A 17707-nucleotide genomic window follows, 5' to 3' on the forward strand; every position below is an offset into this window, starting at 1 on the left:
CCTACTTGTTGAATGACTGTGTTGGGCATTTTCTTCATTTTTTCTAAGGAAATTGATTTTTGGTTGAGTGAGCAGCAGATTCAAACAAGTCGTTTGAGACTCTACAGGAGTCAGAAGCTCGGGGAGACAGAAGAGTAGAAACAGCCTGGGGTTTGCAGTATGAAGATCTGAATTGGCCTCTCGGCTCTACCTGTGCCCTGTTGGTCTTGGACAAGTCCCTGCCCTCCTGAGCTTCTGTGTGCCTTGAGGGTACGATGGTGATAAAAACCATCACCATCGAAGTGCTATGGTGAACTTCAAATGAGAGAGACGTGTGAGATAGCTTTCTAAACTGTAGAACACCACATCAGTGTCAGTATCACCACTGCTGTGGCTGCAGTGATAACTATTTTATGGGGTTGTCCCTACTGGTGTTATTGCTGAATTTGGGGCAGAGACAAGTGAATTTACTGATTAAAAAAAATGAACTGAAATATATTTTCTCTTTTTTCTTCCCCTGCTCCATCCCATTGTAGCAATTGAAACACAGAGCACCAGCTCTGAGGAACTTGTCCCGAGCCCTCCGTCTCCACTTCCTCCCCCTCGGGTGTACAAACCCTGCTTCGTCTGCCAGGACAAATCATCAGGGTACCACTATGGGGTCAGCGCCTGTGAGGGATGTAAGGTGAGTACTCACACCTCTGTGCCTAGTGAGCTCTTGTTCTCCATGTACTCTCTGGAGGTGACCTACCCAGCTCCAGAAATGGGCTGGGTCTATAACATCACCTCCAATCAGTGCGTGGGTTCCATTGTGTTTAATGGTTTTCGTTACTTCTCTATATCTCTTTAGCTTAAAATTCAGAAACTTCTGCAAATGACTGGGGCCAAAGGTTCTAGGGCCCTTAAAATATCCCAACATAATTGTTCTTTTCAAATGATAAGAACCTATTGGAGGAATCTTGAAAAGCGTCATCCTGTTTCTCTTTAGAACATGCTGTCTGGTGTCTGTAGTTTTATTTTATTTTTAAATATGACTGACAGTCCACTGAATCAACTTGCAGAGAGTCCAAGTTTGAAATTGGGATTTATGTCCTGGCTGTTTTCTCAGCCCTGTGGCCTTTGAATTACAGTTTGATTTTCAGCCTGTGGAGACTTGCTACTGTATGTGAATCATAAATTCAGTGGAGCTGGATTTAAAATTCCTACCTACAGAGTACTGGAGGCTGAACATGTGTCAGAGAGTATATGGCTGCTTTGAATCAAGCTAGACAATTATTATCAAGTCTAACAGGCTTAATCCAGTGAAAGAGCTTCTTATTTTTTTTTTTAAAGAGACGAAAGAAACAAAGAATGACTTCATAGGCAAATTCAACTCATCCATAAAAATTTCTCAGAGGAACTATGGCTGTCTTGAGCTAGCCCTTCCCTAGATATATAATTTCTTTAAGTCCTCTCTGGATGGTTGTTCAGATCTGCCATTTATACATCTAAATCGTATGATTCATTTGTAATTGTTCACATGTTGAAATAATATCACAGGTGCTCTATGGCATTTTATATCTGGCTTATCAGGGTTAGCACTTACTGTATGTATTGATTAGGCACTGCTGTGTAACAGATTATCCTAAACCTTAATGGCTTAAGACAACAACTCTTTATTTAGCTTATAATTCTGTGGGTCAGCAATTTCGGCCAGGCTCATCTGCGTGGTTCATCTGGACTTAGCTATGTTCCACGATGTGTCTCTCTGATCAGCTGCAGGTTAGCTAGTTGGCTCTGCTTCTGGGGGTGCTGGCTGTTGGCTGCGGAGCCTCAGCTCTCCTCCATTTGGTCCCTCATCCCCACCATGCTGGCCTTGGCTTATTCACAGAGGCAGGGTTCCAGAAGAGAGAACAGAAGCACACAAGGGTTCCAGAGGCCTTGGCTCAGAAGTAGCCCACTGTCACCTTTGCTACAGTCTATTGGCCAAAGCAAGTCATAAAGTTAGTCTAAGTTCAATAGGCAGAAACATAAACTCAACTTTTTAATGGGAGGAACTTCGAAGTCACATTATAAGGGGTATGGATATAGGGGAAGGAAAATGGGGGTCATTTTTGCTTTCAGACTACCATCTTGCATATCTAATTGCATATGAACATAAGGTAGGTAGAGACCCTAGATGCATTGCCCAGCACCTCACACAGTCTGGCGTGTGGCAAGCACTTAAAGATGGAGATTCAACAAATGCATAAATGTCACTCAGCCCCTCAAAGTAATTTTATGGGATTTCCCTTTTTTTCAAATTATTTAAATAATCATGTTTATTATGGTTTATTACTATTCTAAATAAGGTAAGGCCAGTTTGAGGAAATTCATTAAGGGCTTAGGAACATCTGTCTGCCTCTGGGATTGTGCTGGTTATTTTAAAGGAATTCTCTTTCCTTCAGTAGTTTCCGATATAATAGTCAGGAAAGTTATATGGGCAACCAGTTGGCAGGTGGCTAAAAAGTGAAACATTTATGCATCTAATTATTGCTTTATTAGTGGTAACCCTTAGCTGAATGTACTTAAATTTATCCTGATGTTTGTAAAGGTTTCAGCAGAATACCAATTCATTTTGTCCATTTGTTGTGCAATATGTAAATAAACCATGTTCTAATGCTCATTTGAAAGTTAAGTGAAAAGATACTCCTTTATTTACAAAAATTTTTAAGCAAGGACCATGTCCAGAAACCTGAATAAGGTATGTTAACTCAACTTACTTGTTCCCATGGTGTCCTGGGGAAATATATTATCCAATGTGTCTCTGTGGCAGATACCAGGACGTGCATATGGAGCTATTTCACAATCTGTACAGTACAAACTGTTTTAGTCAGCTCGTAGTCAGCTAATTCTCTGACCTCTTGTTTTAATTTGGAATTCTGACTCTTTTTAGGAGAAACCCCAACAAAAATAAAACCCATACCAGCACAGACAACTTTGATAAACTCAGTTAAGAGGACCGGAGTCATATTATGCTATATCTTTTTAACAGAGCTATAAACCCAGTAAGGTCAGATGAGTTCACCAGCCAGTTTTTGAATTTGATAATTTCTGTATTGTGGGTGGACTGCCTTTCTCCCTGGTTATTGAGAAACACTTGGTCAATATTTAGGCTTGCTGGGAAAATATAGTGACAAAATTTACAGAACTGAAAGACAGGAGAAAGTAAACGTAAACTGTAACAGCCCCCCCCCAAAAGAAATATAACTTTTTAAAAATAAAATTTTTATTGTCATTAAAAATTATCTATATAGTATAGAATTTATGGCATAAAAATAGAAAATCCCACGATTCTACCCTGGGAGAGAACCCCTATTCAAATTCAGTTTTTCTATGGGTATATGCATGTTATTATTTTTTGTTGTTTTCATTTGTTTTTTTACAAAAATAGGAGTTTATGTTGTATACTAGTTTTAATCTGCTTTTAAAATTTAATCTTTCATGACAAAAATTTAAGCAACTGTGTAGCTTTATGGTTATACAATTAATATAGTGGTTTATGATTATATAATTTATTTAACTAATTCCCTGTTATACAATTAAGGTGTTTCTAATTTTTTTGTATTATAATTAACACTTTAATATATAGCCTTTGGGTAAATTTCTGATAATTTCCTCAGGATAAATTAGTAGAAGTAGAATTTCTAGGTCAATGACTGTATATTTTTAAGGCTTTTGAATCAAATTGCCAAAATGTCCTCTAGAAAATATGTATCAATTTATACTCTATCAGTCTGTAAAAAGTTAATCCTATTGGAAACTATCTATTAGAAATATCTCCTTTGTGATAATAAGGTAGTAAATTAAGGAGTAACTTCTATTCTGGAATTCTGCCTGTATTTAATTTGATGTTTACTATGAGCCCCATGCATGATACCAATTTAGATTACCAGCAGATGCACCATAGGTCCTTGGTTGACCTATAGAAACTGGCCTGACCTTTGGCTAGAGATCAAAAGTCATTACTGTGGGCTGGGAACCTAAGCTCTACAGTAGGACTCTCAAACAGAACCTAGTATATACCTTCAAGAATAAATGCCTATAGTGACTTCTGCTTGTCATAACCAGGATGACCTTAATGACTACCATTTGGGGAAGAGAACCTTCCATCTTCCTAGGGACCAGGTGGCAGTCTCAGCTTCTGCTGCAGCCATATGATGGTGGTCAGAATTTAATGAATGGGTTGTGGTCCACCTCTGGGACTGGTCAATGGCTGCTGTATTGACACAGCATCTCATGGCAGCATAACCCCTGGACATGCCATAGTGATGCCCCGTTTAGAGGATTTCCAGCTGAGTGATGGCATTTTCTGTAAGGGACAAAGAATGCATAAAATGAATGTACAATATAGTTAGCCAAAAAGGTTTAACAATATAAAATAATAAGGCAATTCTAAAAATAAAGTAAGACAGTATAAAATAATGACTTTAGAAAATAGTTTCGCTCATAGCTAAAATTCATGCACAAAATTCATGCCTTAATCATATTTTATATTTCCACTTTTATAGCTTTCAAAGAATGTGGAGTCTAGAGTGAGAGTACTAGGATTTGAATACTAGGTAAGCTACTTGCTAGCTTGGTGACCTTGGGCAAGGCTCTGTTGTCTCATCCAGACAAAGAGAGATAATACCACCAACCTCATAGTATTATTGTGAGGATACACTGTGTATGAAACATATAGAACAGTACCTGGCAGGTAGTAAGTGGTATATATGCTTAGTTATTGTTTGTATTATCATTATTATAGTGACTTTTGCACACAGCAATGTGACATCAATTATAAGCATAGTATTCTTCTCATATGTTCTTTCAGCAATTCTCCATTCCTTTGTACGAAAATAAACACTGCCTCTTTCCTTCAAGACCTAACCACACCATGGAACCTCCCTGGATGATCCTAGTACAGGGGTTGACAAATTGTTTCTGCAGAGAACCAGTTAGTAAATATTTTAGGCTTTGAGGGCCATATGGTCTCTGTCATAACTATTCAACTCTGTCATTGTAGCATGAAAGGAGCCATAGACAATATATAAAAAGGGTGATATGGCTATGTTTCAATAAAACTTTATTTACAACCCCCCACTGCTAAATTTGACTGGCTAAAAAAAAAAAAAGCAAAAAACAAACAAACAAAAACTTTATTTACAGAAACAAGTGGTGGGCCAGATTTGATCCTTAATGATATCTCTCTTCTCTCAATTTCTAAAACTCAGAAGCTGGAAGCCCCAAACTGTCATCCCAAAGGTGTCAGGCCAGCTGGTTTTGGTGAACTGGAGGCCCGGGATTGCTGCACCCCCCCCTCACTTTTGAAAAGATCTGATGTCCACCTGCCCAGTGCTTCATGGCTTTGAAGCTTCAAGCCATGATTGGCCATTCCTCCACCAGTCCATTCACACTCAACTCCCACTTCCTCATCATCCAAAGTCAAAGAAATTAGCAATATCCTTGTAATTGAACTACTTCCAGAAATACCTGGCATCCCACTTTGGAGAGGTTTGTGGAATGTATTCCATGAGCTGCTCTATCAGTTAGATTTTCCTGCTTAATAAATAACCCAAATGCTTATTGGCTTACAACAGTAGACATTTATTTTTCATTATAATTGTGGGTACATCTTTTTATCTGGTGTCCTGTCTTGGGCCAGGTGGTCCAGGATGGCCTCACTCACATGATGGGGGCCTTGGTGGGATAAGTACATTCTCTCCCCCTGTTGTTGCTTACCATTAGCCTAGCCTGGGCTTGTTCACATGGTGGGGGGTGGGTTCCCATGAGTAAGAGAAGGCAACCGCCAATCTACAAACACTTGTCAACCTCTCCTTGCATCACATTTGCTAATGTACCCTTGGCCAAACAAATTGCATGACTAAGCCTAGATTCAATGGGCGGAGAAATAGACTTAACCTCTTAAGGGGAGAAGTGGCAAAGTCACCTTGCAAAAGGTGAGCCTACCAGAGATAGCATTTGATTATACACTGTTTTTTAGTCTTCCCTAATTTCACGGGCAAGTCTCTTCTGACAACTGTATTCGCCATTCAGTCGTCCTTTGCCATGTATTTGTTGAACACCTATTAAGTTTCAGGCCCTATGCCAAATGCTAGAGATACAACAGTGGAAATGACAAAATTCGTCATGGAACTTACTGTCTCATGCAAGGGACAAATGATAAACAGTTCAAAGTTGGAAGAAAATAAACAATGATCTGATAAAGGATAATGAGGGGTATTCAATTTGGTAGGAGTCAAGGAAGCCTGATTTGATAAGGGGTCAGGTAGAATCTCATTAGCTGAGAAGGAACCAGCTATGTGAGTAATAGAGGGAAAGCATTTTAGGTGAGAAACCAAATTACAGAAGCCATTTCTACCTGTCCTGGCTATGTCTGTTGACTTCTCTAGGCCTAAGAAAATCCACAAGTTTGAACTCAGTCCCATGCCAAATATAAACATGAAAATGGTGAACCCAGTAGTTGCCTTGATTTCCTGTTAGGGATGGCTTGTGTGGAGTGGGAGGTCCCAGGTGTTTGCAAGTCCAAGTGTGGAGTGGGGGAAAAGGAAAACTACCCTTGTTGGATGGATATCTCCCTAACCAGACATTTGGGCCCATTTCATTTAATTCTCACCACAGCTCTGCAGGGTGGGCTTTGTGACCCCCATTTTATAGACAAGGAAACTGAGGTTCAGAGGAGTAAGGAACTTGGCCAAGGGCATACACCTAGCCTTTGCTAGAGCTGGGATTGAAATCCCATTCCTGTTGGAAAACATCCCACTCCTTCGGCTGCACTAAAACAGAATTATGTTATGGTCTAGAGTGAGTGTTTCAGAGCCCACCAAATTAAAAACAAAACAGGTAGAAGCACACTTTAAAAGACAAAAAAATCCTATTGTCTTGATGATCTCATAAAAGAAATGATAGCTTTACAACAGAAAATTTTAAAAGGAAGCACTTACAAGGCAATCTTTCCCAAGAAGGGACAGTTAACGGACGGGACCCACACATGGGCACGTACCCAAATGTTGCTTTGTTCTTGTTCTCTCCACATTTGCCATTGGTGGGTGGAAACTTCCCATCTGTAAGCCACTGTTTGGGAGTCACGGGCCAGCCCAGACTGCAGAAGCCTCCAGGGCGAGGCCTGGCGCAGCCATGATGGCCTGTGTTCTCCACAAGGGCGCAGAGGAAATGCTTGCTGAAGGTCATGTTGGTAGCTTTCTATTTAAAGCAGCCTTTAAGAGTTTAAACTCCACTAGCCCCCTCAGTCCCTCAGGGCTAATTTTGTCCATTTTCTCATCTGCCTTTGTTTTGCTTGCCTCTGAAGAGAAGGGAGGTCCTCATGACTGCGTTGCGTTGCGCTGCTGGGCTGGGTTTTCCTGGCAGGCAGCAAGTAGAATGCTAAGTCACAAAAAAGTTTTGCAATCAGGAAGATGGATGTCTGCACTTAATTTTAGAACTTCTATTAAATACTATAAATGTGCTTAGTGATTTTATTTGACCAAGGCCAATTAAAACTACATTTTTTTTTTAAATTGATATGGATAAACATGAACATTATGCTCTGTTTGAAGAATATTTTTAGCTTCCTCACCCTGGTAGTTGCTTCTGTTTTAGGGGTTTGCTGCAGTATTGATCCCCCTAAGAACCATAGACCATACTAAAGACAATAACAAAAACAGGACAATATCTGGGTGCTGTTCTAGCTAAAACTGAATTGTGGAGCCTGCACAAAGTTCATTATGACAGTCACACACAGAGTAGGTTCCATCAAAGACCCAAAGAGGTGTTCTTTATTATTACAATTGGCCAAAAATGGAGAATTTAGTTATTTCTTCATTCATTAGACATTTATTGAGCACCCTCTATGACAGTGGTCCCCCAACCTTTTTGGCAGCAAGGACCAGATTGACGGAAGACAATTTTTCCACGGACTGGGGTGGGGAGCAAGGGTTTTGGGATGATTCGTGCATTACGTTTATTGTGCAGTCAAACCTCTCTGCTAATGATAACCTGTATTTGCAGCCACTCCCCAGCACTAGTATCACCGCCTCAGTTCCACCTCAGATCATTAGGCATTAGATTCTCACAAGGAGCACGCAACCTAGATCCCTCACATGTGCAGTTTACAGTAGGGTTTGTGCTCCTATGAGAATCTAATGCCACCGCTGACCTGACAGGAGACAGAGTTCAGGCGGTAATGTGAGCAATGGGGAGCGGCTATAAATACAGATGAAGCTTTGCTAGCTCACGGCCGCTCGCCTCCTGTTGTGTAGCCTGGTTCCTAACAGGCCATAAACCAGTACTGGTCTGCAGCCCGGAGGTTGGGGACTGCAGCTCTGTAAGGATACAGAAGGGTTTTGTGTATTTTGTTCCCAAAGTTGTATCCCAATGCCTAGAAAGTACAGAACAGTGCTTGTCAAATAGTAGGTACATAGTAAGTAATTTGTTGAGCGGATGGATGGATGGATGCGAAAGAAAACAAACAGTGCACTGTGCCAGGTCCTGTGGCAATTGCAGTTAAGGGGACGGTGGACACAGGGCAGGAGCCTCAGATCGCTCTGACACAGTCAGGGAAAGCTTTATGAGAGATGGTTGTATAAAGGTAAGCATTTTCCAGATGAGGAAGGGAAGAGGAGTGTTCCAGGCCAAAGTCCAAGATGGGGCTGCAAGGCAAGAAAACTCAGAATGAAATAGCCTTTGAACTGTGGAAAAATGGAAACTTATCCATTCTGTTAACATTTATTTTGTGTAATCCTATGTAAGCAATTAGGGATCCACAAGACGCTAAAGACATTCAAAAGGACTAATTAAATATCATTTCCTCAGGGACACCTTCTCTGGAACTCCCAGGTTAGGTCCCCCTCTTTTACATTTATTACTTTCTCCTTTGTAGCACTTCACACAATTAAAATTAATTCATTATTATGAATCATTTATTTAATATCAGCCTCCTCCGTCACACCATAAACTCCAGGAGGGCTGGGGCAGGTCTCTCTTGTCACAGCTTTTTTGCCAGTGCCTAGCACAGTGCTAGTGAGGCACCTGGGGCCTTAAAGTGTATGTGTTTTTACCATAACTTATGTCTAATTATACAGTAATTAACAAAGTTATAAATTACATGAAATAAATCAGATATAATTATATGATAATGCACATAATATAATTTTATACATTTTATCTAATTATGTAATGAATTGCATCTAATTACGTAGGGTTTGTGATGATACATTCATGTAAACTTTCATGAAATTTTAGAAACAGGACAAAGCCTTGGGTGACCAAAGTCCAGCTCATTTTCTTAGTAATTTCTGCCTTCCACGGCAGAGTTAACCTTCACTGCAAAAGGTATGTTCTCTTTGATATTGTCTTTAAGCAAACACTTAAGAACTGGCAGCTGGAATGATACACAGGAATGGAAGAACACTGTGGGCTCTTAGTGCTTTAAGGCCATGAACCAGTACTGGGCCATTGCCTGGGGCTGGGGACTGCAGCTTTAAAGAACAGAAAAATCTCAATTTACAGAGTCTATTTCGATCTCTAGGAATATCGAGACAGCTAAAATGACAATGTAGCTTTTCCTAGTAAAACTCCTGCAGAAGAAGAAAACACTTTTCTTCTTTTGGACAAATTTCATTCTAAAATGAGAACTCATTTGGATTGAAAAAGCAAGAAGACTTTTTTTTTTTCCTTTTAGTGTATGAATAAACGGAAAGTGGAGGGTGAATTCTGAATTAGCCTGCAACTCTGTTTTTTTCTCCTAGTGTTGGTTGGGTAAAAATAGTTTATTTAATTTGGTGGTTTTAAGGGGTTTAGAAATTTTTAATGGTTAAAAGTTCAGGAATCCTTGTTTAAATATTACTTTGCTTGTTTATTGTTTGAAAGTATCTAGAGCACTTTCATTTGCTGTGCTTGTTATATTAAACAAACTAAAGGTTTGCAATTGTTGGTAAAGCTTTTTGCCTTTGTCATGCAGTAGAGAAACAATTTCCAATATTCATGGTTAATTTGTCAATTTGAAAGTGGCTCACGGCTCAATGATGTTGCAAGTGTCTGTTTTATGTAGTTTTGGTCAATTAAAAAAAATCACCAAAAATCAATACTCCATTTTATGATTTAAAGCAAATGGTGGAGAGTGCAATACGTTGCTTTCCCCAAATTCCCAGGGACAATCATCTAAAGCTGAATTGTGACAATGCTTTACAACTACCTCAACAAACAAACAAAACACACCTAAATTTACTTTTTTTCCAGAGAAATGAAAGTATACTTTTGCTTTCCGGAGAGTGATATAAATCATGACTGAAAATCATTTCTGTTTAAAATTTATACCATGAGCTGGGTGAGGTGACTCACACCTGTGATCCTAGCACTTTGGGAGGCTGAGGTGAGACAGTCACTTAAGGTCAGGAGTTGGAGACCAGCCTGGGCAACATAGCAAGATCCAGTCTCCAAAAAAAAAAAAAAAACCAACAAATTAGCCAGGCATGATGGCATATGCTTGTAGTTCCAGTTACTTGGGAGGCTGAGGCAGGAGGATCACTTGAGCCCAGAAGCTCAAGGTTGCATGTGGTGTGCTATGATGACACCACTGCATTCTAGCATGGGTGACAGAGCAAGATTCTGCCTCCAAAAAAAAAAAAATTATGCCATCATAGATAATGACTTAGTTACTTTTGGGAGATGAGTGTTTCAGTCCTCTTTCTTTCTCAACCTTTTACTAGGCAGGTTAAATGGAAAGCTTTCTGTTCTGTATTTCCTTCTCCTGGGTGGACACTTTTAAAGAGGTGATAAGATGTGAAATCAGCTGGGGCGGCCTTCCTGTTCTATCACACATCTTCTCTTCAGCAGGGAAGGACTGCGAGTCTCTAGTCTTTTCATTCTCTTAATGCCCCTCTTGCCACCTGCATACATGTATTAATATAAAACCACTGAAACAATAAAAATATCTTATATTCCTATAGCCTCAGTGTTTCTAATGCATTTTCATGGATGGAATTAAATTAGGCCAGGCTTAGCCAAAATAAAAATAAACCCCAACATATGCAATGCTTTCTGCAGAATTTCTTTCTTTCTCATGTAATAGTCCGAGGCATGTATTCCTGGTTAGCAGCCTTCTCTCTTCCACACAGTAGTTAGACACTCGGGCTCTTTCCGGTGTTGTAGCTTGGCATCTGCTAGGTCCTTAGCATCATCGGATTCTAGCCACTGGAATGGGAAAGAGCACAGAGGAGGCTAGATATCGGCTTCTTAAAAGCCTGGGCCTGGAATGGCATATATCATTGGCTAGAACTGGTCACATGACCAAAACCAACTGCAAGGTCAACTGGGAGATGTAGTCTAGCCACGCGCCCAATAACAGACTTATTATGGAAAGAAATAATGGGTTTAGTGGAGAACTAACAGTTTCTGCTTGTTTTAATTTTTTATTTGGTCCTCATAATAGATAAGTAGACGGAATGGGTTTTTTCACCCCTCCATTTCACACACGAGGAAACTAGGAGTTTATGAGACTAGTTCTACCATTCCTGGCCTTGATTTATAATCTGATGTGTTACTGAAGTGGTTACTGTGGAAACCTCCTTAGATACCTTTTTGCAAGTTTCTCTGAAATTCATCAAACTATCTTTTCAAAGCCTGTGATTCTAAACATCTCCATATTCTCAGTATGTTACACTTTGACATCTTGAGAGGCCGGGAAAGCCTTATCTGGTAGAGTTAGACCTTTATCGGGGGTTCGGTTCCAGTGTCAGGCCAATGAGGCAAAAATTACATGTAGCCAAAAAGACCACAGAAAATCTGTTTGGAAAGCAAACTTTTGAAGACTGACATATATCTCTCAATAGTCCCTACAAAGCCAGTTCTTCCTCCAGCTCTGGAAACAGATTGCTGTTCCTTCCATGAAACATCAGATGAAATAGTTTTCTGTTCTCATATTGTATCAAAAATATATGTTCTTAAGTACCAAGAATCATACTAGTACAACACAAGGCTCATGTCATGAAAATCACACATCCTTCTAGATGTTTTCTTGTCTGAATTTCTCTTACCATAATAGTTTCCTTGAGATTGGAATTTCTCTTGTGCCTTTTATGAACTGTATCTTTTGTTGTTGTTGTTCAGTACTTTTCCACTTCAGAAAGAAGACTAGATGTGTCGTATGGATAAGCAATACCAAAATGGGGAAATTTTTGTTCTGTGGACCCTAGAACTTACCCTTGAAAAAAATCTAGAAAGGGGAATAAAAATCTGTGTGCATCTTCTGCCTGTACAATGCTAGCATTGTCTGGGGTGAAGGGGAAAAGCTGGGGTTCTGGCAGGCCTGCCCTATTAGAGCCTTGTTTCTTGTTCCATATTGAAAAGATGACATTCCTTTGCTAGCAACGTCCTGCCCAGATTTCTGGCACCAGTTCTATGACCAGCACTATTGCCTGGGGCATTTTTGTTTGGGTTGGTTTTGTTTTATTTCAAAAGCAGCAAAGTGCAGGCTGCATAAATGTACAAGGTAGAACTGTTTTTATAAAGCTTGTCATCAAACTTGTCAGTTCAGTCAAGGTGGCCCGTCTGCCAGGGCGTCTGCTTCCTATTCACTGTGTCAAAATTCGAGAAGGCATATACAGAAATTTTAACTTCTTAACTTGTTCTTAAGTGTTCCTGAGGCAGCCCTTGTGTTTGAACATGGGCCCCCTCCTCCCTCTCAGGATTTCATGTAATGCTTCATTTATAACAGAGATTGGTGGATTTGCAAAGTAAATATTTCAATAAGAAAAAACACAATCTTCGGTGACCCTCTCACTTCTGCTTCTATGGAGGCATTTTCTATGTCTGGAAAAAAAAAAATCCTTTATATCAGCTGCAACTCTGAACTGGAGCGTGTAAAATGTACTTCTCAAGTTCTGTGAGCCTTAAAATAATGAGCGGTAGAAAACTGAGGTGGGTCAGCAACAGAGAGAATACCATGAAGGATTTTCATGGTTAAACAAATTTGGAGTAACTAGAATGATCAAGCAATGTTAATTCTCCTCTGTGCTTTTGAATCTGAAAATAGCAGCAATTCTAAGTACACAACACCACCATTCATTCAGGCCTGGAAAGTCCCCCAAATCATGAAAATTATCCTTATTAGTCAAACCCAGCAGAGATCATCTGACTGTTCCTCAGGGAAATGAAAATTTTAGTTTGGATCTCATGTCTCTATGTCATACCCAAATTGTAGATGAGCTATGCTCTATCCAAGGACTTTGGAAGAATGGGCGTACTTTTTGATAAGAATTCTTTTGAAAGATGTTGCCCTTAATTATATATGTATATCACTCCTCATTAACGTGAAGAAATAGACTCAGAATAATAGCATTTTGAGGGAGGGGGGCATATTTTTTATTATTATCAGTTTCTTTGTTGGGACCCTAAGTTAGCCACTTTACAGTCCCAGTGCTCCATAAGACATCTTTTGATGACATCTATTTCATTTGGATCCACAACTTGTCATGTTTATGATTTCATCAAAAACATTATGCTAAAATGTGTGAATAGCTTTCAGTATGTTTTTCCTGTTGAACTGTGATAGAAAAAGGAGCAAAGTTTTCAGTATAATGCCAAAAATTATGGGAAGAGGGAATCAGAAATTTAGAGATTCTTCTAATTCTGATTATTTCCCTGAAATGGAATTAAATGTACCATTCCTTATCCAATTGTATTTTGGTCTTAAATGATCATTTCCTGCTCTAAGAGTTATCCTGTTTGGTGTGAATCCTGTTTGCTTATTTGGTGTGAATTCTTACCTGTTGAACAAAAATTTGAGTCTCATATTGTATGTAATATACGTATAGCTACTGAATTTATTTCTGTAAATATTTCTGGCAGGTAGGATCTGTGCAAAATTATAAATTACATAACAAAGCCTAAATAGGTCTCATTATCATCACCAAATATATTTGGTTTTAAACCCAAACTCATAATGAAGTTATTTCTTTTGCTATACTCGTATATAGGATATTTGCTGTTAGAGAATTCACAAGATTGATATCATAGATCTGGTAGTTTAAGAACCCTAAAAGAGTAGTTTTGAATTAGCGACTCTTGATATTTCATTCTTTTCATCCATCTTATCCTTTGTGAGTTCTGGGACTCAGAAAGAGTATTCCTGTTCTGCACTGTGTACACTATTAGAAATAAGAGCTTGGATGACGGATGATAGTGACTTCCAAGGAACCGAATGTTTCCCTGTATTGTGTTGGAGTGGGTAGGCTATTATCCACGTAACAGAGGGGGGAAAATAACTGAAGATAAGTTATGTTTAAGTATATTAGTATTATGTATTTAGTATTTTAGTAACTTATTTTGAATAATAAAGCTGGGATTCCTGTAAGGATATATAAAACAATTTAAATAGGAAAGAAAAATGACTTAGATAAATTTTCAAAACTTGCTCTTTTGTAGCACTGCTTCTTTTTCTTCAAGCCATCTGGGGAGCACAGTCAAATGGGTGTGGGTAAAACTTTGGTTCTGAATCCTTGCTGGAGCACAAGTCACCTCCCTTCTCCCCATCATGAAGGACCTCTGCTGTGTACATGTTGACCAAGAGTGTTCTGAAGTAGCCTTCAAGATCGGTCTCCTTTGCTCTGCCGTGCTATTGCTCCTGCTGGCGGTGAATTTGGGATTTGCTACTCTCACAGTGACATCCTTCCTTCCATCACAGTTGAGAGGATGGCTTATCTTTGCTTGGTGCTGTTTGGGGCCTCAGCTAATGAGACTCAACATCGGGGGTGACTTGATGTCTGGGAGGTAGAATCACTGGAGGTGATTCTTCAGTTACAGGTCTGGTAGTTGGTGTTGCCTATTGACTAAGTTCTCAGCCACAGCTGAGAACACCTACAAGGAGCTTCTTGATGTGACATAAACCCTTCTCTCATTGGGATAGTGCCAGGGTTACTTTAAAAGAGCATCTGGCAGAGAGATATCATTGTGGCCATCTTTGGAAAATTTAGCCTGCTACAAACTGGGTTTAGTTTTGAACCACAGGTTCTTTCTTCACTTAAATGACAGATGAAGTAGGTGGCTGGTTCTTAAAAGCCTGTTGTAGGAAAAATATGCTTCTTTATGCACTAGGAAGACTCATGGCTCCTTCTGAAAAGCAGGCGGGAACTGAGACAGGCTGAGGCAGCCGTGGGTTCCCACCATCAATCTTGCCTTTCTTCAGGGCGTGCACTCACTGAATTAAATGGCAGGTGGGCATTTGGTTACCACCCACCTTTAAGCCACCGTGAGTGGGTTCTGGCTTCACAGGTAACTGAGAAAAATGAAATAGACCTAGTATGAACATGATGTCCATGGCGAAAGAGAGGAAAAAAGTAAATCAGAAGGACCACATGAGACCACCCTCTGCCAGCTTTATTGAAACAGACTGCTGGCTAATCTCTCAGGGAGTGGTCTCAAGTTCGGGCCCCCATTGTCCTGCCTTGCATCAGATCATACCACTATTATCATATTGATTCTAGACCACTGAGTGAATTTTTTATTTTTACCAAATGTGGGTTCTAATGTGAGCTGCTCTGGTCCCTGTGTTTCCAGGGTGCTCCCTGCCAAGATAGTTATTTATTCCTTTTTGGGAGAGCTATTCCTGTGCATGGTCAGGGTGCTGAACTCTTACTGACTTCAACTAAAATTCTCTTTGGCCTCAGTTTGGAAGTTGTCTATGGGCCTTTAATTACACCCTCTGGCAAAAGAGAAAGAACACTTGAAACATGCATAAATTCTGTACATATTTCCAAGGCTGGGCTGTGTAAAAAAATGCTGTATGTCTGTCTTTCTTCTTTTTTTTTCCTCTTTGAACTCGGACATGAATTTTTGGGAAGTACAGCATGTCAAAGGAAGGGCAATGAGAAAATATGCAGGGGTATTTACTTAAAAATTACTCAGTGAATCCATCATGGTGTGTTCTTGGGTTTCAATATGGTATACTATTAGGAAATGAGGAATGTTTCACTGTATTTTAAATGACTGCTTTTTAAAATCTCAACATTGTCGTGCCTGGTGTTAAGCAGTCCATGTCTGTCTCTGACTGTGAATTTTATTTTCCTCTTTTGCTATTTCAAATTTTATTAAGACCCCAGAAGCTGTTTATTAATTTGTTTCTATTTAAAATTTGAACGCAAAACCAGATGGAATTTTGTTCAAGTCCTTGTAAGTAAAGTACATGCAATGACTTTTTATAAGTATTGAATTTTATGGATTTTAAGGTGATCTAGAGAATGATGGAAGTGTTTTTGACAGCTCTTAATTATTACTTGGTTAGGCAGCATTGAGAGATCTTAGGAGTCTTCAAATCTCATACTTGGTTTGAACATTTCATTGGGTTCCCACCTACCAAGGCTCCATTATCTCTTGTAAAGGAGGCTGTATTATCACTGATCACAGAATCAACAAGTCGTATTATAATAATTCCACTATATGTTTCAAACCCTTCTCTACTGGACGTGTTTGAATAGCAGTCACATGAAAGTGAAACAGACAGATTTGACTTCCTCCCCCTTTTTGCTCCCATGAGTGCATTACCAGCAGTGCAGTGACCAAGAAACTGGGAAAGAACTTGAATGATCCACAAGACCATTACCCCCAAATAAAAGATGGTTGGCTGTATTTGTCTGGAAGTGAGAGATTTTTATACCTTACAACAGGTTCGATTTTGGTAAGGTGGAATATTGCATCATTGTGGGTCCTGCTTTTCCTGTTATTGGTGTGCATCCCCTCAGTTCGAGCTATTACCATAGTTTCCACTGGACTGGGAATCAGATAGCCTGGCTTCAAATCCTGACTCCATCACTGTCTTGGACAAGCCACTGAAACTTAGTTTCCTTTTTTTGTAGAAAGAGGATAATAACACATGAACAATGAAATTTTGAGAAATAAACAATTTAGTATATGCACAGTGCTTTTTAAAGCACTTATCTAGAATTTAATAAAATTAAATAAATAATTAATTAATTAAATTAAATAAATAGTAAATTCTAGATAAGTGCTTTTATTATGTGCCAGAGACATATTTTAACTCATTTAATTGTTGTAACAGCTCTATGAAGTAGGTACTGTTACTGTCATGTTTTCCAGGTAGGGCGTAGTACCTAGACCAAGTCTGTGAGCCCCCGGGTTACTCCTCTTTCCCTTTTCCTTTAGGAACATGATTCTCTATCTGTGAGATGAGCCAGGTGAGGGTCAAATGGTAACTAAGGTAACAAACTTTCATCTTTAACATTCTTTGATTCATTAGTCCTTGAAAGTATGGCAAGGATGCATTTTGGTCATGTTTCATATAATTCTAAAGGTAAGAGTCAATACCTATTCTCATCCATTTAACTGAGTTTAGGTTTTCTGCAGGAGTTAGCCCATTGAGTAGTTGTATTTACTTTTCCTTATTAGAGTTAAGTTTACTATTGGATTTGAGAATTCAGGTGCTTTTTTGGGAGGGCAGGTTGATTTAGTACAATAGAGGGTTGTGGGGAATATGGCAAAGATAGCAGCTGTCTTCTAATTCACTGCTAGCCTGCATCAGTGGAGTACAAGCTTTAGCATGGATCAGAACCGCCTGGATTGCTTGTTAAAGGGTGGATTGCAAGGTCCTACTCCCAGAGTTTCAGATTCAGGAGGTCTGGAAATGTGCATTTCTAACAAGCCCCCAGGGACTGCTGGGTGCTGGTCCAGGGTCCACATTTTGAGAGTCACTGCCCTT

General features: G+C 39.5%; 1 protein-coding gene across 4 annotated transcripts in view; it reads left to right on the forward strand.

Annotated features, from left to right (window-relative positions):
* Positions 1-17707, forward strand: part of RARB (retinoic acid receptor, beta) — a 370255-nt gene that overhangs the window by 234887 nt on the left and 117661 nt on the right. For all 4 annotated transcript variants that reach the window (XM_012644553.1, XM_012644554.1, XM_012644555.1 and 1 more), the window contains exon 2: positions 516-664. In XM_012644553.1, coding sequence (XP_012500007.1) covers positions 516-664 — 149 coding nt within the window. The remainder of the gene's footprint in view (positions 1-515; positions 665-17707) is intronic.

Source organism: Propithecus coquereli, unplaced genomic scaffold (genome assembly GCF_000956105.1).
Source record: "Propithecus coquereli isolate 6110/MARCELLA unplaced genomic scaffold, Pcoq_1.0 Scaffold214, whole genome shotgun sequence".
NCBI classification, from domain to species: domain Eukaryota; kingdom Metazoa; phylum Chordata; class Mammalia; order Primates; family Indriidae; genus Propithecus; species Propithecus coquereli.